Genomic DNA, 24,252 nt, shown 5'->3' with positions numbered 1-24,252 from the left:
GAATGGAAGATGACAGAGGGTAGTGGTCAATGGAGATCGTTCTGAGGAATTGAGAACATAAGAAGAGCCATACTGTGTCAGAGTCCATCTAACCCAGAATCCTTCTACTAAGACTAAGTATCTTAATAAAAAATTCAGCCCGCAACAGCCTGTGTTTTAGATTTTGGCCCCTTATGTAATTGAGTTTGACACCCCTACTCTAAAAATGTCTCACCTATTGCACTGAAATAAGTGTTAAACAATTCTGCTTTATTCTTATCAGCCTCTCTCTCTGCCCTTCATCTTTGAGTTTCACAATGACACACTTGCACTTCCATTTTATTTGAGTATTTTCTCTTCATTTACAAAGAACCGCCGGCCGTGCTAGCCGCTACTGCCTCCTCTTGAGCAGGCGGTAGTTTTTCATCTAGCGTGGGGGTTACGCGTGATGAAAAGTCACACGCGCTTCGTAAAAGGAGCCCTTAGTTTCCTCTTTTCCAGCTTCTCTTAGCTTTCCCCAGGTACTGTTGCCCATCTTTCTCTTTTCAGCTACTTTTCAAAAGTCACAGTGTCCTCTTTCCTGTTTACTTTTCTTACAAAAAGGTCCATTAACCTTAAAATCTCTCCTTTCCATTCTTCCCATTGCTTTTCTACTTCTTTCTGTCCAGTTAATGATTCTTCAATGTACTCATCCATCTTGACAAAGTTAGCTTTCCTGAAATCTAGGATTCTTGCTCTTCAGTGCACAGCCACCACCTGTACCCCCCCAAAAAAAAAAATATCAGCCAATATGACAAACACTATTACTGAGCACTAGGTTTAGTGTTACCCCTCCCACATTCGTTTCATTAGAAACTACTGGAACAATTCTCCCTACATCTAGATGATATTGCAGCAGGGATATCCCAATCAATATATTACATTTTAAAAAGTCTTATATTCCACAACCTACATAGCTCTATGCAGATAAGGAAAAAAAATGGGATAATACAGGAATTTACATAATTAGTAGCTAAAAACACAATCAATAAAATACTATCAAATTTGACAGTAAATCCTAAAGAATTCACAGCCTAGACAAAGAGGGAAGAGCATTCCATTGCTGCTGGTGGGTAAGTCAGAACCTAGTTGGAGTAATCATCCTTTTATGATAGATAATGAAAAATATCAGTTTTAAGTTTTCCTCTAGCATCTCGGGGGTCCCTAATAGATAGCCAGCTGTCCAAGGACAATCTTATGTTATTATATGAACTAAGGGCTCCTTTTAAGAAGCCGCACTAGCGGTTTTAGTGCAAGCAGCTTTTTAACGCACACTAAACCTGCGCTAAGCAGCTAGAACTAATGCCAGCTCAATGCTGGCGTTAGCGTCTAGCGCGGCCGGCAGTTTAGCGCGCACTATTACACGCGTTAAACTGCTAACGTGGCTTCGTAAAAGGAGTCCTAAAACAAATTAGGAAGTATTTTGTCAATTTTTATTCTGATCTTTCAGGCAGTATCTGACTAACAAAAACCATCAGTAAGTCATCCGCTTTCATAGCAATTTTGTAAATTACCAATTAAATCTATTTCTTCTGCCTTTGAAGAAAATCTACAGATCAGTGGTCTCCAACTTTTCACATAAAGGGCCACATTTTGAACACGAGAAAGCTTTGAGGGCAACCAAAAGATTTCAAGCTTACACATACAGTCTGTTCTTATTATTCGCGGCAGAATGGTTCCTGAAAATGATTTATGGTTTATTTATTTATAATCCGCCTTTTACAAGGCGAAGTACAACACACACAACATTTCAGACATCTTACACAAAAATAAAAATCATTCAACATAAAATCAAAATAAAATACCAGCCCGACAAAAATAGCAGCAATCACTTCGAAACATGTGAGTCAATGGGGAAAATAGAAGTTAGGTTCCAGCAGTACAAGCTGTCTCTCTAAAATCACAGAAAGTGAACTGTGGATCCTACCAAGCAAATAGGTTAGGTTCCTGCATGGGACAGCATTGTAGACGCTTGTAATTCACTCTCTGGACACTTGGGGGCCGTATTTGTAAGCAAACACCAGAAACGAAGTGAAAATGAAAGCAAAGGAAACTAGATTTTTTTAGAGCAGGCACAAGTTCAAGGATTATTCAAATCTTCCAAGGATTATTCAAAGCTTCCAAGGATGGGGCAGGTACAAGGACAGAACACATAGGGATGGGGATAGAGATAGATCCCACAGGGATGGGGACAAAATCTGTCCCCATGTCATTCTCTATAACACAATGGCACGAATGGGAAATACTGGTCACAATAGATGCAGCCACAGATATGGGAAATTGTGCATCAGAATGCGCAAATAACAAGAATGGACTGTACTAAATTTTGTAAACCTTCTTGATCTGTTTGTTCAGATTGGGTATTAAACAGTAAAAATTAATACTAATATTGATTCTACAAAGATGTATTTTAAAAACTTATTTTATTCTGGATTGTCAACAGTAGCAAATTCCATAAAATGAGACACCTGAACAACACCTAAGAGATTGCAGTTACAATATCAAGTGGGCAAGACTGAAATTAATGCATTTACAGGATTTCGGCCTTCTGTTAAGAGGGCCACAATAGATGACTTTCGGGGCCACATGTTGAAGACCACTACTGTAGATTAAGCTCTGCAGTTCTATTGCTTTAATATTTTATTTATATGAAGTACCACTTCTTTCTAACTTTCATAAATTCTTGGGTGATCCTTTTCCCCCAGGCATACCCCGAGATTTTCATAATACTCAGGTCTTTCAGAACTGTGCAAGTCATTTCAAAATCATCTCTCTTTCCTTAATAATTTTACAGTTTTCATGTATGCTTCAAATCAAACATCATTGTACTACTGAAATACCCAAAACTCTGTTCACTAATTGCAGAACGCTTCTAGGATATGTTGACATTTAGTTGAATCCATTCTTTCTTCCACCTGCACAGTATTTCCTATGCCACTGGCTGCCACAAACTCAAAGGATAACAAATCGATCCTCCCATATTTTTTTTTTCTCTCTTAAAATAAGCAAATAAATAGTAATTATGCATTAAGCTTTGCAGAAAGAAGCTGCATTTTAAACTCTGTACCATGTAGTAAGCTACTTCAGGTTTTGTTCACCTAGGGATTCATTTAAAAACCACACAATTTGACTGGGAGCACCTAGGCCTTTATACACAACTATACAAAGAAGTGATAACTATCAGGACTCTAGGCACAGAACAACTTCTAATAGCAAAGAGAAAAAAAATAAAAAAGTAAAGGTAAAACATCAACACTGAAGAGGGAACCATCCCAGCCCTTAGGCAGCAAGTAATTAAATGTATATCCACCTACAACAGACGAGGAGGAAATGTTAAACAAAAAAAAAAAACCCAAAGTCAACCCACACTCATTCCTTCCCAAACCAAAATACACAAATATACCCCAAAGATGAAACCAGATAGATGCCATGCAGAAAATTAGACAGAAAGTAGTTCTCAGCATTTTAGAATACGAGGCAATATTAAAGCATACAGAAGAAACAATTGCCAATACAGGCTCCTTGTGCAGAGATTTTATAAATGTCATCTTTGAAGGCTCTGCAGCACTCAGCAGTATAAAGGATATGTTCCAGGAGCTTCTTTCAATGTGTTCAGGAAGCCAACCTTCAAAGAGTCTACAAGACAGGTCCAAGTAAAATTGAAAATCAGTCAATAGTGCCCTACATCCCAATTCCAACTCCTCCACATTCCCAAGCACCAAAAATAGAGCAGGCCCACAGTAAATGATAGCAAATAAAGACCACAAATGATCCAGTCAGTCTGTCCCACTGCAGTAAGTCAACTTTGGGTAGATGCACACGCAAATTTCCCATATGGAACCCTAGACTCCCCTCCCCTTTCCTCCCATATCCCTCACCAGCCTTTCAAAAGTAGTACCAATGCCTTTTTAAATGTGTAATTGCTGCTCCATGCAGCTAACTCACTTAGAGAGATGTAGACAATGTTGAAGGTGAAGATGTAGATGGTGAGGAGGGAGAGGGAGAGGATGAAGAGGTAGAAGTAACGGTAATTTCTCTTTCCAACACAGTTCCCCACCCATGGGCAGTGATGGTCAAAGCGTTCTGCGAGAAGAGAATAAGAGGTGTCCTGAGTGACCTCATGTTCAGCAAGTCAATCAACCCACCACAAACCCCGCCCCCCATATCCTAGCAATCCTGTCATTAACACTGACCCCATCCATTCCAAAGCAAAGCTCCTATCACAAATCATAGCAGTCGAAAAATATCGTGTATCCCTTCCACTATTAATCTATCATTCTCTGTTCACTGCTCTACAGTACTTTGCCATCTCCCTCCCCCAATTCTTCCCCCAAGTAACTTATCCATAGAACCTTCCTCCAGTAGTGGCCCTCACCTACGCAGTTATCACAGATGCTGCAGTGGGACGCCCTTGGAGGTCGGAAGATTTTGCACGTGTAACAATACTTAAGCTTCACAATCTGGTTGTTAATCTGGACATTTTTAATACGAGGAGGTGGGCGCTGGCCCTGTGGCACATTTCCATTGGCTGCTTCTGCAAAAAAAAAAAAAAGAAGATTCATCCACAGAGAAATATAAAATTTAGTACATCAATAGGTAAAGGTGCAGGTCAGAAAATTCCTTTGAAGGATTTTTAAAAAGCTAGAAACCCACAGGGCAGTGTAGTCAGCATCAGAATCAGTAAAAGCGTACCAACTCAAGACCCAGCTTCAAAATAAAAGTTTATAACGTTATAATGGTAAACTTATTTCATATATACACATAAGAGTTGGATTCAGACAGTAGGGTCATTCCACTTGGTCATTACAATGGCCAAGTGGTCCAGAGCTCCCTACTGGAACATCTCAGAAATTGATGAAATTTTTTCAGGTGATATGTTGGTTCCTCTAATGAAGATATCTAAAGTTTTGGGGCATGATCTCAACTAGGTAAGTGGTCTCTTTATTTGGGCCACTTTTTTGTATCCATGGAAAACACTAAAAATATCACCTTTGGATTCAGGTTATAGAAAGAACAGTTGGCCAACCAAGGTGAAAGCCAAATTTCTATGACAACTTTTTAGGCTGAATTCAAACATACTGCTCAGAACAGTGACAGATGCTTTGTTGGATCACTAGGTGGCCACAAAGTTGGTTTAAAAAAAAAAGGATGGGGAGGCTTGTCAAGGAATGCACAAGTGCATGTTTGACTAATCATGCCCCCTAATGAAGAAGCATCCCAGGATTAAGAATTCAGTAAATGAGACTACAGTCAGTGGATGCTCCATAAATTTTTGAAGTCCACTGTGCTTTTGTTAATGAGATGATACATACTCTTATACATATTCATAGTTTTATTTAATTTTTTTCCCTATTTTTTATGCTATCCTCCTAAAAACGCTTGCAGGGTAAAATAAGTTAGGATGCACTTACTTTTGAAGTATGGCATGGGAAATAATTTTTTTTAGAGAGTCTTTCATTTGAAAGGAAGCTCCGCAATGAGAGGGCATAAGATGAAGTTAAGAGGTGATAGGCTCCGGAGTAATCTAAGGAAATATTTTTTTTACAGAAAGGGTGGTAGATGCATAGAACAGTCTCCCGGAAGAGGTGGAAGAGACAGTGACTGTGTCTGAATTTAAGAGGGCCTGGGATCAGCACGTGGGATCGAAGAGAGAGGAAGAGGGGGAGAGGAAGAGAGAGAGAGAGAGGAAGAGGAAGAGGGGGAGGGGAAGAGAGAGAGAGAGAAAGAGAAAGATAATGGTTACTGCGGATGGGCAGACTAGATGGGCCATTTGGCCTTTATCTGCCATCATGTTTCTATATTCTTTTTATGCAACTGTAAAAACTTATGTCATGTTTTTATCTGTTGTTTCTATTAGATATAACTGTATATGTCGCTTAGAATAACAATAGGCTATAAAATTTAATAAAATAAAATATGCAAATATAGTACAATACAATATAATAAAAAGACACTCAATTATATGGCATTCCCTAATCTCACAGCAGGATAGATTGTAGAAAGCCCCCAAACCAATCCAAGAGCCACAGCCTAGTCTACTTTGTACTGTTTCCATCATGAATATTGTATGAGATCTGCATTCACTGCCTCCATTGTATGCAAATAGACCTCATGTATATTCATTATGGAAATCCTTAAAACCTAACTCAGAATGCCATAGCTCAGTCTGAACATCTGAGCCCCTATACTCCCATCAAGCATGCTCAAACATTAGTAAACAGATGCCTAACATCTTCTGAAATGTATAAGTTGATTTAAGTAATCACAAAACTGGAGTTAGTTAATGTATTCCATCACAGACTAAATCACACATTATCCAAACTTTAACCAGTTTACAAAAACTTTGGAAGGCAGTAACATTGTGCTTTTTATCATCCTAAGAGCAAAGGGGATGATTTGGTGCTAAACTGGTGACCAAAGTAATGACAACCAAATGGGTGACTCATCTTCTGATGGACCCAATCAAGAGTTTAGCCAAAGCGTTTTCTACTTGCTGCAACTGTCTCATATGCTTTGCTAACAAGCCAAAATATATAGTGTTGCAATAGAAAATACAAGATAATAGCCATAGCAAAACCCCACTGCTCAAAGAAAGGTTGAATCTTTTATGATTGATGGAAATAAAAACCACATCACAGATCTGACCTTCAAATGTCATGCCAACATCCCGTTTTACTCTCAAACTACATACTTTTATATTTTGAAAAGCCAAAACACCCATGATGCCAAACGAACTAAAACACTAGTCTTCTAGAGATTCAACGCCAACTGCTCGTATGCAAAATTTTTCAAAGTTCTTCAATGAGCATTAGAAATCTTTATTCCTAACCCCACATGTTTTACTCTATCAAACAAACATGAATCCATCTAGTACCTCACCACCTAACCCCATAGCACAGAGCAACTCAATTCTGGTCCTTGAAGTCCATAGGCAGGCTGGGATTTCAGGATATCAACAATGAATATGTATTATAGAGATCTGAAAACTAAGGAGACAGTGCATGCAAATCTCTCAAGTTGATATTCTGAAAACCTGGCTGCCTATGGGCCTTGAGGACTGGAATTACATAGTCCTGCCATAGCAGGTATTCTAAAAGAATCTATAATCTTAAAATAGCAAAGACAGCACATTCTCCATTTTATCTATACAACACCAAAGATCCTTTACAAGAGAAAGCAAGACTGCCTCCAAGCTATAGTGCTCTCTAAACCAGAATTAAGGGAGCCAAAGCTATTGCCCTTCTCAAACTCTTGTAACTGAATATAAACTGCCTTTTCAATGAGCTTAGATCAGGGGTTCTCAATCCAGTCCTTGGGACACACCAAGCCAGTCTGATTTTCAAGTTATGCACAGGATTTGCACACAGTGGAGGTAGATCATGCAAATTTATCATGTGCATATTCATAGTGGATATCTTAAAAATCAGACTGGCTTGGTATGTCCCCAGGACTGGTTTGAGAACCCCTGCCTTATATAAAGAAAAAAAAATGAAAATTCAGGCTTTAACCCTGCTTTAGGCCCCTGAAACAAAGGGTCACTTTTCGCTGAATACATCATGTCCAACACAGGTATTTCTGCTAACCTCAAAAAATTTGATGAACAAGGGTCCAACCAAAACAAAAGGTAAACAGATGATTAACAAGTTTAGTGAGGAGGAGCTAGAAGGAAGGATTGCAACCCCCCCCCCCCTTTTACTTGAACCTATTAACTAAAATTCTGATTGAAGTCATTTAACCCATTGAAAGAAACCAAACCCCTATATATAACTCTGAAAAAACAAACTTCATCCTCCTAGAAAACAGCAAAACTCCTACCTTAACAAACTTAGTAATAAACTCGATCTCATACCCCATTCAACCCACGCTAAAACTTCTTGGAATACTGATTGACAGAGGGTGTACCATGCAACCACAAATCAACAAAATAATAAATGCATCATTCGCAACTATGAGAAACCTAAGACAAATTTTAAAATTCTTCGACAGGAAACAATTCCAACTTTTGGTACAATCTCTTATCCTTGGACTAATAGACTACTGCAACAAATTATACCTCCCCTGCCCAGCTGCCATGATAAAGCAATTACAAACAATACAAAATACAGCCCTAAGACTCATCTACTCATTGAAAAAATATGACATCACAGAGGCATACCACGACTCACACTGGCTCCCAATACAAGCAAGAGTACACTTCAAATTCTATTGCCTACTATACAAAGCTATTAATAGAGACAGCCCAGCCTACTGGAACAACCAACTAATTCAAGCCACCTCAACCAGACACAGAAGCACCCACTCACTATTCACACACCTGTCAACCAAAAATGTCAAACGAAGAAAACTATGACAACCTAATGACCACCAGAGCAGCAAAACTAGACAGACAAATCACCAATCTGCTGTCTTCGACCACAGACTACAAAACCTTCAAAAAAGAAACAAAAACTACTCTTCAAAAAATACATAAAACCTATTTAACATGACCAGTTCCTTCCCAAGCTCCACCTACCACACTGTCTACTCATATCAAATCTAAAATGTTCTTTTTATTATATAAGGATATAAGTAGGGTGGGATTGGAATATATATTTGTTTTAATTGATTTATTACTAATGGATGGGATGGGTAGGGAAGGATTCTTTTTATGCTTAAGTAAGAATGTCAAGTGATTTGTAAATTTTTTTTGAATGAATATTATACACTTGTTGTAAGATATGAAAATGAATAAAGATTTAAAAAATAAAAAAAAAATCTAAAATGTTCTAATTACCCAACACATATTACCTTAATTTCTCGACAATTCTTATGTAATCCGCCTTGAACCGCAAGGTAATGGCGGAATAGAAATCACTAATGTAATGTATATGTATAAAAAAGAGAATTGTACAAATATCCCATAACTCAGCATTTTCTGAAATATAAAGACTTGAATGATAAATTTAATCTAACAGTACACATATATTCTGCCAATTCCCCCTGGAGGTACAAAGAAGATCACAGTAAGATTGTACAAGGACATACCTTTAGAAAAAAACATAAGAACAGCCTTACTGGGTCAGACCAATGGTCCATGAAGCCCAGTAGCTTGTTTTCACAGTAGCCAATCCAGCCCTAGTACCTGACCAAAACCCAATTTCCTCTTCACAGAGGCTGCTGTCTGGCGTTTCACCCCCACCTGAGACATTCGGTGACACAAGTTCTAATGCCTGGGTCTCGACACGCAACGCTGATGCTGCTGAACACAGTGACAAATTGGAATCCAGAGGTGATCTCATACCCTAAACAGACAGATGTTCCTCCCTTCTTTCCTACCACAGGGCTTCCTTCTCCATTCTTCAACTCCGAGGTCCCTGTGGAGTACTGGCCAATCCTCTGATTAACAGATGTCCTGGCCAGTGAAAAGACAGCCTTTACTACCACCCCCCCACTTCATTTTTATAAGGGGCACCTAAAGCAAAAGGCAATTCACAACAGAAGTTAAATAAAAAATTAAAAAAGAGATCCAACACCAGTCTCACCATCGCTAAGTCATGCTGCCATTTTGGACACATCCCCTCTTATCTCTTGATAAAAATATGTGCTGCACTAAAGCTAATGTCATCATTCTGTTTCAGTATTTTGACTAAAATTACAACTTCTAAACCTCTTCAACCAATCGACACAATCTGCCACATCTGGGATGGAAGGCCTAGTAGCATATAGTTGCAGGAAACTCTCCAAAAGAGGAAAAGAAAGCAAGAATAGTGTTCTCTTGTGGCTGCAGGGCAATGACAACCTGGTTTTACTTCAACCTGCTGCAGCTCCACACAAAATAAAGGGTGACAAAGCCATTTTTTCCCATGCAGGCAAAAAGCTTTTAAGGGACAGGGAAAGGGATTGGGACTGGTACACCACCGTTTAGCTTCTTAAATTTAGGTTAAGATTCAAAGACCTACTTGGATTAGTCGAGGTGTTGGGGGATCAGAGCAACAGAATGTGAGATTTATGATACATTAAAAAATTTTTGACTCTTGTAAGAATGGTTAGACTTTTCCTATATTTTATGGAGTTCTTTTCTATCTTATTTGTATAATTTGTTTTGTAAGCCACCTAGATCATTTATGGTCTGGCAATATAGCAGGATTTACTAATATAAATGTAAAAAATATTAAATTACACAGCATTACACCCATTTAATTGGTTTCTAAAAAAAGCTCTTGAACCCAACTAGGGGCTCCTTTTACAAAGGTGCGCTAGCGTTTTAAGTGCGCACTACCCAAAAAACTACCGCCTGCTCAAGAGGAGGCAGAAGCGGCTAGCACGCACTATTTCTTGCGTTAAGGCCCTAACGCACCTTTGTAAAAGGAGCCCTAGGTTCTGGGGAATGTGTATGCATGTACATTCAGCCTACAATTAGAGTAGAGATTACGCACTAGTCAATACTTAATGAAATGTCAGTTTGACAAATGAAATGTTTTAGTAACATTCTCAAGCAGCCTCTCCCAGCTCTCTTCTTGCCCCAACTAACTTGATAGTGGAGGCAAGGAGTTATGTGGAAGAGCCTGTAAATGGTGCTCATACCAACTGTTTTCTGCAAATATTTCTACACTTCAGAAACAAAGATGTCAATGTCCTAGTTAAACCTGCTAAACAAGTGCAAACAAGTTCCCAAATACAGGATACAACATTCCAGTGAAGAAGGAAAAAAAAAACCCATGCAAATACCATCTCCCCACAAAGAATGAGGAGGTAAAGTCCAGATACAGTCAAGTCAAAGGCTTCAAGGACACATGAGCTCAAGTTAGCTCAGCAGGGACAAAAAAAAAAAAGAGAGAGCATTAGAGCAAGCTTTCTGTCAATTTCACATACACTGCAGTGACCATCAGCAGGCTACTGAGAACATTTTATGCACTTCTGTATTAGAAGCTCATTGAGTATTCCAACTCAGGGAAGTTTAGTCTCTTTCCTTTTAGGTTTGTGGAGACAGGATTAGGTTACTAAAAGCAGGTCAGAAACTAAAAAATTAAAAAAAAAAAATTGTAAATATAAACCCATGGGGGGTTGTTCTCAAATATAACCCAAGAGCTTATATTCCAGCATTCACTGCTCCTTCCCCACCCACTGGGTTATCTGGCATTCCTCCCCTTCTACACCCCTCCCCATCAGTGTTCAGCATGACTCCCTTTCCCCCACCTTTGCCATGGTGTCCAGCTTTCTTCTCTATCTCCCTCTCCGGTCAGCTGACACAGAAAGGATTGCAGTGTGCTGGAATTTTGAGCATCTGAGCATATTCAAGGCTCCGCACCAGCTGACTGTAATCTTTTTGTGTAGGAGCATCAAATGGCCTGAAGTAAAGAGAAGAAATGCCAAACAAAACAAAGCAGGTGGGGGAAGACTCAAATATAAACTGACGTGAAATTTATTTTTTTTTTTTAACAAAAAATTCTCATAGAGTATATACAGTATTTGGTTCGAGTTTGTTTCCTACTAGGGAAAGCTCACCAATTTACACTTAAGGCCAAATTCTATAAACAGCATCCCTATTGTAGGCGGTGGTAGGTGTTCTACCACTGTCTAACAAGCCAATCGAGACACATATTTAAAAAACTATATATACCCCCCATGGCAGGCTGCCTACACTGTAGGTATCCATCACCGTTGAGGGAGACACATAGGGATGCTTAAGCTCGCCCTGAAGTGGCCTTAGGTGAGCTTAGGCGGCCCTAGGCGTCTCCCTATGGCCACGATAGGCACCTAAAATGTAAGCCAGCAAAATGATGGTCTACATTTCAAATAGATGTGGTTGTTGAGCTGATCACGGCAAGGGAATCTCCCTGCCACGATCAGTTTAGTGGTCAAAGCAGGAACCTGTGCCATCCCCCCACACACGAAATCGGCCGACAGGAGGATGCTCACTCATTCCTGCCGGAACCCCAGAAGGTTCCCCCCTGAATGTCCACGGCAGGAGGAGTGCCCAATTCCTCCTGCCACAACGCTGAACCTTCCAGGGCCTTAGGCATCTGAGCCAATCAGAGACTTAGGCACCCTCCCCGGTGCATCCCAGAATGCACCAGAAAGGGGAAGGCCCATCATTTTGCACTGGCGAGCCTGCCGGCAGGAAGGACTGAACATCCCTCTTGCCAGCCATCAGAAAAAGCTACGGGAGGGTTTTTGAGGGTGAAGTCAGGGAGTGTTTGGTGGAGTTCGGGGATGATGGGGCCATCAGCAGAAGGGAGTGAGCATCCCTCCTGCCTTGGACTGTATTGGGAGGGTTCACCGTTACGGCAGAAAAAATTGGGCATTCCTCCTGCCACAGACAATTGGTGGGGGGGCTTTGCTGGGGGAGGGTCCCTGTTGAGGCTGCTAAACTGACCGCCGCAGGGAAATTTCCTTGCTGTGATTAGCTCAGCGGCAACGCAATTCTCTAACCAGCACCTGTGACATGGATGCCGATTAGAGAATTGGGGTGGTTATATGGGGTTATGTGTCTGTCCGTGAGTACAGATGTGATTCTATATAGGATGTCCGTGTGCAATTCTCAAAAGTCACTTAGGCGGATGCTGAGACCAGCTGTCCTATACAGAATAAGGCCCTTAACCTTTATGTACAGTCCCTGAATTCCATGGCCCTTTTGTTGATGTTCATGACATCCAGGTTCCAGAGGTTGGGAATGTGTCTATTCCACTAACACTCAAACATGCCACAAGTTAGCAGCTTTTTTCAGGGTCATGTTAAAGAGTATTAACTTTTAACCACAGATGTGCAATCCTGTATAAGAATTTATAATGCTAGATTTTAGACATAACATCCCTCATGCATCTGATTTTGTGGAAAACCCTCCCCCCCCCTAAAAAATATTTTTTGTGTTACCTCAATCAAGTGAGAGACCCACCTATTTCCATCTCGATAAATGCTGCCTCATCAGGAAGAGCTCGTGGGATCACCCCAGGGTCGCTGAAACTTGTCCGCAAGAGAGTCGCCACGGCAAACAGAAAGAGAACAACAGCAAAGACAGGGATGGCCGGAGACAGATGCACAGCAAGGTAGCGACATCTACAGGGTGAGAAACCAGTTAGAACCAGCTGGGGGGCAAGGGTATTAAAATATTGTAAAATCAATCATCAGCAGCATTGTATAAAAGGGGAAGGGTAGGAAGCGAGTATTGTATAGCGGTTAAGCGTTACGGTATGTTTCATGTTACATTTTCTTCAATTAAAAAAAAGAAAAAAGAACCACTCCAGACCAAACAAAACTTGTGGAAACAGAAGCATAATGTGTGAGAGAGATGCAGAAACAGCTGCCATACAGGTCAAGAGGTCCTTTTTGTGAATATTGTCTATGACACAAGTAGCATCTCCCCCCAAAATCGAATCTATAGGTGCTACCTCTAGAGCCCCCAGCTGAGTTCTCCTGCAAGACCAGCCAGTCAACTTCAAGCAAATATCAATCTTTAAAACCCTTTTTAAACACAGCAGTATAATTTTTTTTAAGTAAAAAAAAAAAAAAAAGTCTGGGATTTAGGCAAGACTGATTCTACAGTTTCTTAAAGTTCCATCTATTTAGTCTCCTTCCTGTACTCCCCACTTTCTTCAATTATGCATCTAGGCCAGACATAGGCAACTCCAGTCCTCGAGGACTGGAATCCAATCGGGTTTTCAGGATTTTCCCAATGATTATGCATTGAAAGCAGTGCATGCAAATAGATCTCATGCATATTCATTGGGGAAATCCTGAAAACCCGATTGGATTCCGGCCCTCGAGGAACAGAGTTACCCATGTCTGATCTAGGTACATGAAGGCCTTGTTCTGCTGTCTCCATGCAGAACAGGAATACAGAATAATATTCTGAAAATTTAGGGCTCCTTTTACTAAGGTGCGCTAGCGTTTTTAGCACACACACGAAATTACTGCGCACGCTTCTAGAATAACGCCAGCTCAATGTTGGCGTTAAGGTCTAGTGCAGTGGTTCCCAACCCTGTCCTGGAGGACCACCAGGCCAATCGGGTTTTCAGGATAGCCCTAATGAATATGCATGAAGCAGATTTGCATGCCTGTCACTTCCATTATATGCAAATCTCTCTCATGCATATTCATTAGGGCTAGCCTGAAAAGCCGATTGGCCTGGTTGTCCTCCAGGACAGGGTTGGGAACCACTGGTCTAGCGCGCGCTATTCCGCGCATTAAGGACATAACGCACCTTAGTAAAAGGAGCCCTTAGTGTATATATTTTCTCTTTTTTTTTAAACATATTCTTTATCAACATCGAAAGAAATTACAAAAAACTCAACTCCTCAATTTGAGAGGTAAAACTACCAAACAAGTTATGAGTGGAACTAATCAATCCCAGAGTGATTTTTTTTTTTTTAACACAGTAAACCAAAGATCTGCAAGTTATACAAAATAGTGACTGCAGGTTATTTCATCAGTCACCAAGAGGAACAAAATCAACCTGCAATACCCTCCACCCCCTACCTTTCTCCCGTGGGATCTCTCGGAGAGAAAAAGAGATAATGGTTGCTGCAGATGGGCAGACTAGACTGGCCATTTGGCCTTTATCTGCCATCATGTTTCTATGTTTCTTACCCCCCACTCCAAGGGTGCAGAACCACATAACAGTAAAAAGCAACCACCTTTTTGAATATTTAGTAAGGCAATGCCCTCTAGATCAGTGGTTCTCAACCCTGTCCTGGAGGATCACCAGGCCAATCGGGTTTTCAGGCTAGGCCTAATACATGGAGCAGATTTGCATGCCTATCACTTCCATTATATGCAAATCTCTCTCATGTATATTCATTAGGGCTAGCCTGAAAACCTGATTGGCCTGGCAGTCCTCCAGGACAGGGTTGGGAACCACTGATCTAGATAAGAGACCATGTACAATGAAATAACTTCCATACTTTAGGAGTAGCAAGTATAACATTCAGGCACTCCAATTTTAACTAATATAGATCACTTTTCTTCTGAGTGAATGTAGGTATATTCAGAGATCTCCAATTATGCAAAATAGATTTTTGGGGGGCCTAAAGATATGCCCTCTGGAATAAACGTCTGTTCTCGTCATAAAAAAAGGTTGACCAAACACTATCAAACAACATTAATTCAAGTGAAATAGTCATCAACAGACAAAAGGAGTTCAAATTAGAGAATGGCATGAGGACAAATTTGTCCCCATCCCGGCGAGAATTCATTTTCCCGTCCCTGCAAGTTCTTTTCCTGTCCCTGCCCCATTCCTGCAAGCTCTGACCTCATCTGCACATGCCTCAAACTCTTTAAAACTACTCTGGCTTGGCCCAAAATGAGATCAGTTACCCAAGCTCATTCCACTACCTTCTGGTTCCTCACTGCAGATCGAATTCTCAAGCAAAGTTTTGGGCATCATTACTGACTCTACACTTTCCTTTAATGATCATCTCAACTCTCTGGTAAAAAAATGTTTTTTTGAGTCTTCACACGTTGAGGAAAGTGAGATCTTGCTTCCGCCAACAACATTTTGCTATCCTTGTACAATAAATCATTCTTTCCAGACTGGACTATTGTAATTCCATCTATCTAAGTCTAACCAATAAAAATCTTCAAAGACTTTAGCGAATCCAGAAAACTGCGGCTAGGTTGATCTTCACAAAAAGCAAATTCAATCATGTTTCCCCACTTCTGTCAAAACTTCACTGGCTTCCGGTGATTTCTAGGATTTACTTTAAATGTATCTGCCTAATTTTCAAGATCCTACATGGCATTCTTCCTCCCCTAATCCCACTATCCTGGAATTCTTTGAGACCCGACACTACCAGATCCGCCCACATACTCAAACTATCTTTCCCCTCGTTAAAAGGCATCATGTATGCAGGTAAATTAGGGGAATCCCTTTTCTTCAAATTCACTGAGCTTTGGAATAACCTCCCTGCCCTGCTGCGGAACCTAGGCTCATTCCAATTATTCCAAAAGCATCTGAAAACCTGGCTTTTCTCCAAAACATAAAGCTATCTATTTAAAATGTAAAGTTAACTATCCTCTTCATAACCTCTAATTTCTTATCATGTCCTTCCCTCATTTATTGAATTACCTTTAAACCTTGCCAAGCTCTATCTTTATGGAGATGATGCGGTATACGAACTTAAGGTTTAGTTTAGTTTAGTTTAAAATCATAAGTGTTCAAGGCTTGCATGGTTAAGGCAGAAATTACAGTAATGGGACAGGGACAGCAACAAAACTCGCTGGTACAGGATGGGAAAATTGAGTTCCTGCAGGGATAGGAACAAATTTGTCCCCGTGTCATTCTCTAGCTCAAATATAAAAATATTGCTGACCAAAATGGGTGAATTGCAAAACATGAACTAAATTCACAGGTGCCAAAGAACATTCTGAACATTGGTTATCCGGTGAAAACCTGCTGCTTGTACTCCGCATGGAGATATATATAACTGAGTCAGAAACTTATACCGTCATTCCTGTAATAATGTAGAACATGTTAGAGAAGGCAATCATTTCATTAATGATCTCAAATCACCTCTAAGTGCTGATTTATTAGTTAGATCATTCAACCACTTCTGAACTAAAAGTTCAGTGTCCCATTTAGTTGTCAAGTTCTGCACTACCTTTTGATAAAAAGAAATTAGTCCTTTCCAGTTTATTAAGCAGTAAAGCTTCTTGTCTCATATTCCAAACATCCTCAGACAAAGCTGTTTGGGCCAAAGAACAAATATAATGTCGAAGATGCAGGTAATTACCAATCCTTCCCAGAAAATGAATATTCCTGTCAAAGACCTGCAACAGATTTACAAGTACTCACATAGTAACATTTGCTGATTTTCACACTCTACAAGCTATCCATGATCTGAAATGACTATGTTTCTCTTTTTATGAAAAATCAATTTTGGACAACATTGTGCGCTGCCTTCAAGTTTGACAGTTAACAGCTTGTGACCAGTTGCATTAAATTACTTCAACCACTCAGGATTTGACTTTAAATTACTCACCTTTTCAAACCAATGCTGAAGGTGGGTTACAAGTCAAGCAGGCCTGTGCAGGTATGTGAGCTTTGAGTGACGAGTTTGGGCCACCATTTGGGTACCCGTGATTTTTCATCACTGCCGTTTGGATGCCCAAATGACAACACCTAAAAGTTCTCTAGATCTCCCCTCCCCCACCCGCCCAATGACCTCTAGTACTCAGGAGCACAATCCTGCTTGCTGAAGCCAGGGGGTCCATGGGCAAAAGGAAGATGTGGGCTGGCTCATGTAGTGTTTGAGAGAGAGAGAGAACAGAACAGTCTTCCCAAGGAACTGTCCTCCCTTTCAAGCACATGAGGTAGCCCACATCTCCCTTCTGTCCAAAAACCCCTGGCTACGGCAGAGAGAGGCACAGGCCATGCTCCACATACCAGAGATCAGTGCATTTGGGGAGGAGAGTAGAGGACTTTCAGATGCCATCATTTATGTCTCCAAATTTTCTGCAGCACTGAAATGGCAGTGTCCAAAAAAAGGTGTGTTTCAGGACCCTGCCTCAGGTGGTCTACAGTTTAAAAGCTAGGATTGACTAACTGATGTTAACAAATTTTAAACAGTAAATACCACGTGTCATGTTTATTAGATTGATATACCACCTTTCTGTGGTACAACCAAAGCTTTACATAAAACATGCAGGTACTTTAGTAAATATTGTCAATGGGACCTAACAGAGCCTATACTGAATGTGTGTTAAGGCAGTGGTTCCCAACTCTGTCCTGGAAGACCACCAGCCAGTCGGGTTTTCAGGTTAACCCTAATGAATATGCATGAGAGAGATTTGCATATAATGAAGTTGACAGGCATGCAAATCTGCCCCGTGCAAATTCATTAGGGCTATCCTGTCCTCCAGGACAGGGTTGGGAACCATTGTGTTAAGGTATAAATGCAGGTTAGTAAATCTAGCCCTGTGTTTGTATCTGAGGCCCAAGGTCAAATAGCCATCAGCTGCAGAAGTGAGATTTGAACCCCGACTTCCCTAGGTTTCTGCAGCTTGAGGCTGCAAAATTCTGTGTTTTTTTCCCATATGCCTCAAATACACAAACTCAAAGGATGTGATGTCATCCTACAAATGAATCATACGCCTAAGGCTTTAGAAGTCTACATTAGGAATGCCTGATCAGGGCGAAAGTAGAAAACTGTGTTCATAAACTGTGTCTTAAGTTGAGGGAACAGGGGACCTTGGGCTCAAATTACTCTTTCTTCTTTTTCAGTCGCATTAAATTCAAGGGTGAATAATTTAGGATTATATTTCCATTGCAGGCCCGATTCCCTGTTCTCTGGGAAATAAAAGCTTAGTAATTTAAGCTTTAGATGTCACCAGATGCCTTATCTAGGACAGGTCAGCCTAGTATCGACTTTACTCCACTGAAGGTCCAGATATGCAGTCTTGCTTTTCCCCACGATATCTAAACTCTGAACTACGTCATGTGTACAATGAAGCAAGAACAGGACTGGCTCCTGCCTAGTTAAATCACCTATGCAGTTAGTATCGCTGAATACCCTCTCTAACCACCTAAGTCAAAATCAGCTGTGCTATAGGGCAGGCGATCTGGCAGAAGAGTCACCACATAAGCAGTTAAGTGCCAATATTCATCTCTAAACGGGCAAATCAGACTACATAAAACACAGTCCTTTGTCTGGTTTCACCTATTCATTTTAAGGGCCGAAAATTGGTCCCTTAAGTGGAAAAAGTATTGTCCATCTGCTGACAAATGTTACTTTTGGTCACTAAAAAGTACTTCTCCCCATCAAGAATTAAAAAAAAAAAAAACCACCATAAAACACCAACCACCCACACCCCTTCACATCACTAATAATGTCCTTTTTCTTGGTGAAATATACATGAGTATTTTTAAAAATCTGGGTACATAATACATAAATGCTTCTTATGAATATAAAAAAAATTCTGAGGGAGTAGGACCATTCACAGACAAACAGACTTGTGACAGACAGTCTCTCTCCTTTCTGCCCTACTCAAAAGAATATTCCTTTTTCTCTCTGGTTAAATAGTTTCTTTGGTCTCTGTTTAAGCTTGGTAGAAGTCACTGAACTGTATGCAAATGCTCAAAAGATGATAAGCCCCATCATTAATTACCATGTTATCACATCACTGAATTCTACCTCAACTCTAGTCAGGCTACACTATTGTAAATTCTCTTCAAGGCTGGAACTTTCAGTGCAGGGGGTAAGGGAACAAAAGGGTCCTCATGCCTCAGATAAACAAGACAAATACTTTGCTATAATAAAAACCTCTAGGTCATAAAAATCTGTCCTGTCCCCTTTTGGATCTCAGGTTCACAATACCATTTTTTTCCACTCATAGAAACATGATGGCAGATAAAGGCCAAATGGCCCATCCAGTCTGCCCAGCCGCAGTAACCATTATCTCTCCTCTCTCTAAGAGATCCTACGTGACTATCCCAGGCTTTCTTGAAATCAGACACAGTCTCTGTCTCCACCACCTCTTCCTGGAGACTGTTCCATGCATCTACCGCCCTTTCTGTAAAAAAATATTTCCTTAGATTACTCCTGAGCCTATCACCTCTTAACTTCATCCTATGCTCTCTCATTCCAGAGCTTCTTTTCAAACGAGCCTCGACTCTTGATTTACACCATGTAAATATTTAAACGTCTATCATATCTCCCCTTTCCTGCCTTTCCTCCAAAGTATACATATTGAGATCTTTAAGTCTGTCCCCATACACCTTATGTTGAAGACCAAGCACCATTTTAGTAGCCTTCCACTGGACCAACTACATCCTTTTTATAACTTTTTCAAGTTGCGGTCTCCAAAATTGTACACAATATTCTAAATGAGGTCTCACCAGAGTTTTATACAGGGGCATCAATAACTCCTTTTTCCTACTGGCCATACCTCTTCCTATGCACTCTAGCATCCTTATAGTTTTCGCCATCACCTTTTCAACCCGTTTGGCTACCTTAAGATCATCGCATACAATCACACCCAAGTCCCACTCTTCTGTCATGTATATGAGTGAGTTCTTCACCCCCCTAAACTGTACTGTGCATGACCTTGCATTTCTTAGCATTAAATTTTAGCTGCCAAATTTCAGACCAATATTCATTTGGATATTGGGGCATAAAGCCACAAGTAGTTAAAAACAGTCAGTCACTCACAGCTGCTAGCTGAATATTTATACCAAAAGCTTTGGGGTGAGGGAATGATTTTTAAAACAGTATAACTGCCTCATATGTATAAAGAAAACAGAAGAACCACCTTGCACAAAGTGGCCTTGTGAAGAGATGTCTCCCTCCCTCCAAAAAGAGCCTCTGAACATTAGCAAACAAAAATAATAAAAAATAAATCCCCTGCAGCACAAATAGAACAGACCATGTTGATTTTATTTAAAACTAGGACTTCTAATTTTAGGTTTAGGCACAGTGCAAAAAAAAACAAAAAACCAACAAAAACACACCTACATAAAAAAACTGTATTTATTGGGTCACCCCAACTTCCCCTAGTATTCTCTCATCCTCTCATAACTGAGCTTTTTTTCTTTTGCAACCAACAACATAAGAGAAGCTCACACCTGAATTTTGTTTTTCCGCCGGTTAGAGGATGTAAACTTAAAATTCATCATCAATATATGCCTGGAATAAATTATCTGAGTTTGTCTGCCAAGTCCCTTCCCTTGTTTCAAAGTAAATTGAAAATCCACCTTTATGCTATAGCCTTCAATCTTTAACCCTACTCCTCTGCCCTCCAACCCAGCCAGCTGATTAACCATTCCCCTTAACTGAATCCATGCCATCCTGTTTGTCTTGGCTGTTTAGATTGTAAGATTTTTCGAGCAGGGACTGTTTTCTTCTTCTTTGTGACTCTGCAAAGCGCTGCGTGCATCTGGTATCACTATAGAAATAATAGTAGTAGTTGTAATACATATTGTTGCCAAACCAACCAAAATCTCCATGCTTTATTTATAAGAAGCAAGGAAACCTAGAGAGTTTGATGACCCACTTTGGTAATATATTTTTACTAAAATCATCTGTTTTGTCTGCTTTAAATAGATTATAAGTTTGTTGAGCAGGAACTCTCTCAGGTGTTTTGTAATGTATACAGTGCTTTGTACATCTAGTAGGACTAACCTACTTCAATTTCAGAAAATTGGTCAAAACGAGTTTGTTCAATCAATTTGTAAACTAAGAATTTTTATAGCTCTGCTATTCCAACCAGTAACCTTAAGTACTATATAGCTTTCCACTTCTTTCATTGTGTAAGATTGTATTGATGACTCTCAATTGTGACCTCTTCACTGATTGTCCAGCGCTTCTTGTTGTAAACCGCCTCGAACTTCATGGCTTTGGTGGTATACAAGAATAAAAATATTATTATTATAATAATAATATAGTGGTGTACCTAGTATACTGTATTTGACATCTGAGGCAATCATTTAACACATACACACGCACCCCGAATTATTAATTTTAGTTATAATCCATGAGTCACACAAGAGTGTAACTAGGAAAAGGCAGTAAAAAAACTGCAGTGAGCATTAGATCATCAATACACCCACTGTAAAATACACACAACCTTTTCTACATTGAAGCCTAAAGCTTTGTTCCATAAGCTTGGAACCCAAAGTCCCAAGTACCTATCCTTCCTAAAGTCTCATAGCTGGTAGAAATGGGTGCGGAGTCAGGGGTTAGCCTCCTCCCTCTGCCCTATGTCAGGGCCTTGGGTACCAAAGCTTCAAGATGGGGTGAAAACCACACAAAAATCAACCCTTCCCTTTATACCATGTCCCAGGTATTAACAAAAAGAAAACTACCAAGTCCCTCGGGCCCAAAAAGAAGAGTTTTCCTGCTCTAGAAACCCAAAGACCGGCCCAAGAAAGAGCAGCAATGACAATGCCCCCTCCCCACCAAAAACGCCAGTACTACCCACTAGTTAGCACTATGATGTTTACCTTTAGAAAAAAGAAAAAAAAAAATTTAAAGACCGTTTCTAATCACGCACACTTATACTTGCAGCTGTAGCACCCCATTAACAGAACACAACACACATTCATTCTCTTGTATGTTATGAAGTGTTGGCAAGAAGGTATAGGCAAGACTTTCAGACAGAGCAAAGAGGCTCTTTATAACCCAGTCCACTGTTCTTCATTACTACAGGGATTAAGACAGCCCTGAGCAGGGGAATGCACACACTGCTGAGTTAACGGTGCACCAGCACCAATGGTCGCCTCCCTGCCCCTTGCTTACCTTACCATACCATCTTTAAAGTTAATCAACAGATTGAGATCTAACAATTTCGCTGTCACTGCACCCTCCCTTTGGAACTCGTTACCCAATTTCGTACGCAAAGAGTCCACACTAAACCAATTTAAATCCAAGTTAAAAACCTTCTTGTTCCAGGATGCATTTGGACAATAATTGTCCTTTTAAGGACTAAATGCTTGTCTATTTTTTACTCCCACCCACCCTTCTTTTTTTCCCTCCTCTGTGTTCTTTTCTCCAAAGATTGCAGTTCTTGCCCATTTTCCCATTTGTTTGAAGTAAGTCTGTATGCCATGTCTTTGTTGAACTAATATACCCTGGTATTGTTTAGTATTACTAATTTTTAGCTTGATTTTATGGCACTGTTATTGTACACCGCCTAGAAGTCTGATTAGGTGGTATAAGAAATTTTAAATAAACTTGAAACAATTCGTGGCCCCCTTTCAACATGAGGGCCCATAGCACTTCCCCTTGCAGCTGCACATAAATGCACTGGAAAGGACGGCTCTGTTCTCCATTCTCTCCTCCAGGCCAGTGGTGGGTGCCCGCCGATCCATACTCTACACTATTTAAAACTATCTGCGGCTGGCTCCATTCACCGTCTGCTCCGATTTCACATTTTACACATAGAAGAAAGAAAAGGTGGGAGGTGGCCACCCTCCTCTAGCCAGAATCAAGAGGCACCGACAGTGGCCCGGAGCACCAAAGGCGAGTTGAACATGCTGCCTCCAGTGGCCCTGGAAGCTTTCCCTCTGCTTCAGCTTCCTTTCCCCGCAGAAGCAGAATACTGCAGCAGAGGGAAAACTTCTGGACCACCAAAGGCAGTGTGTTCAGTTGATCAATGCTGCTGGTGGCCCAAAGCTTGCAGGCTGCAGCATGGAGGGATCAGATTCTGGAGAACCCCAATGAACTGCGCCTGGGGCAGATCGCCCCCTTATCCCCCCCCCCCCAGTACCGACACTAGGGCTAGAAAATTATAAATAATAGTAGCAGCAGCAGCAGTAGTAGTAGTAGTAGTAAGAAGCTGCAACCATTAACATCGTGAGATATTGATTGCTATACACTACAGTATATAGGCAGCATAGCATGATCATCCTATGAATTTGGCCAAATCCAGAATCCAACCTGTAAATGTTCATTTTATACTGAGATATATCTATTTTTGTCCTGATATAAAGTTCTAGTAAATAAAAGTTATATTTAACAGTATAGTCCTTTAGATCCAGCACAAAAATTTTAAAAGCCTAATATCAGTAGTAGTTGGGAGCATAAAAAAGAGAAGTCAAACTCAAAGGTTTGGTGTACCAATTCCACAGACTGAGTGAAAGTATTCAATAAAACTTTGAACACTACAGCAAGGTAATATCAACCAGTTATACTTTTATGAAGCACCTATGTGAAGATTACTCTTAAACAAAAGAAAACCTATTATTTCAACAAAATGTATTCTGGAGAGAAGGACCATAACTAATTGATCTTCTCTTCATCAGATGTATGAGTCAGAACTTTATTTTTCTATGGTTTCATCATCATCCGAGAGCAACACATAGAAGAGATTTTATCTGAAGGTTCCAACACGAAGCATCCTGTAAGCTATGCAGCAGCTGTGAACTACCAGTAAATATTCACCACAAATGGCACTGCTTAAGAGAATCTAGCATCTTCTGATGCATGAACTCACTCAAAAGCAAAGAAGAGCGAGCAGGTGCCCAGGATGAGTATGAGCGTCAGGTAAAAGATACCCTTCTGCCTAGCCATCATGATCCTGCCATCACAACAGAAGGAGTTCTTTCCAGGCAGCTTCTCCCACTTCCTCGTCACCTTCTTCCTCATCATCATGACCGACATTGTGCCTTTTATGTCCAAATCCGGCCTACAGGAAACCTCCCTCACAAAGGGGCAGCTATACCAAGAAATCCAGGCCTTTGCTCTAGCAGGTCAGTTGTGCAAAGCATTTTCCAGGACACACCTTTAAAAGAGAAGAAAAAGAGAAGGCAATGAGAAATTCTTA

The 24,252-nt window shown here is 40.4% G+C and overlaps 1 protein-coding gene across 8 annotated transcripts in view; it reads right to left on the bottom strand.

Annotated features, from left to right (window-relative positions):
* ZDHHC9 (zinc finger DHHC-type palmitoyltransferase 9) overlaps positions 1-24,252 on the bottom strand; it is a 93,302-nt gene that overhangs the window by 31,256 nt on the left and 37,794 nt on the right. For 7 of the 8 annotated variants that reach the window (XM_033944541.1, XM_033944539.1, XM_033944537.1 and 4 more), the window contains 5 exons: positions 23,923-24,210; positions 12,893-13,053; positions 4,394-4,552; positions 3,964-4,101; positions 3,606-3,654 (listed from right to left, as the gene is read on the bottom strand). In XM_033944541.1, coding sequence (XP_033800432.1) covers positions 3,606-3,654; positions 3,964-4,101; positions 4,394-4,552; positions 12,893-13,053; positions 23,923-24,089 — 674 coding nt within the window. In that variant the 5' untranslated portion in view covers positions 24,090-24,210. The remainder of the gene's footprint in view (positions 1-3,605; positions 3,655-3,963; positions 4,102-4,393; positions 4,553-12,892; positions 13,054-23,922; positions 24,211-24,252) is intronic. The other variant, XM_033944544.1, reaches the window with a different exon arrangement.

Source organism: Geotrypetes seraphini, chromosome 5 (genome assembly GCF_902459505.1).
Source record: "Geotrypetes seraphini chromosome 5, aGeoSer1.1, whole genome shotgun sequence".
Taxonomy (NCBI): Eukaryota; Metazoa; Chordata; class Amphibia; order Gymnophiona; family Dermophiidae; genus Geotrypetes; species Geotrypetes seraphini.
Note: the sequence above shows the minus strand (reverse complement) of the source record. Positions and strands in the feature narration are given on the sequence as shown.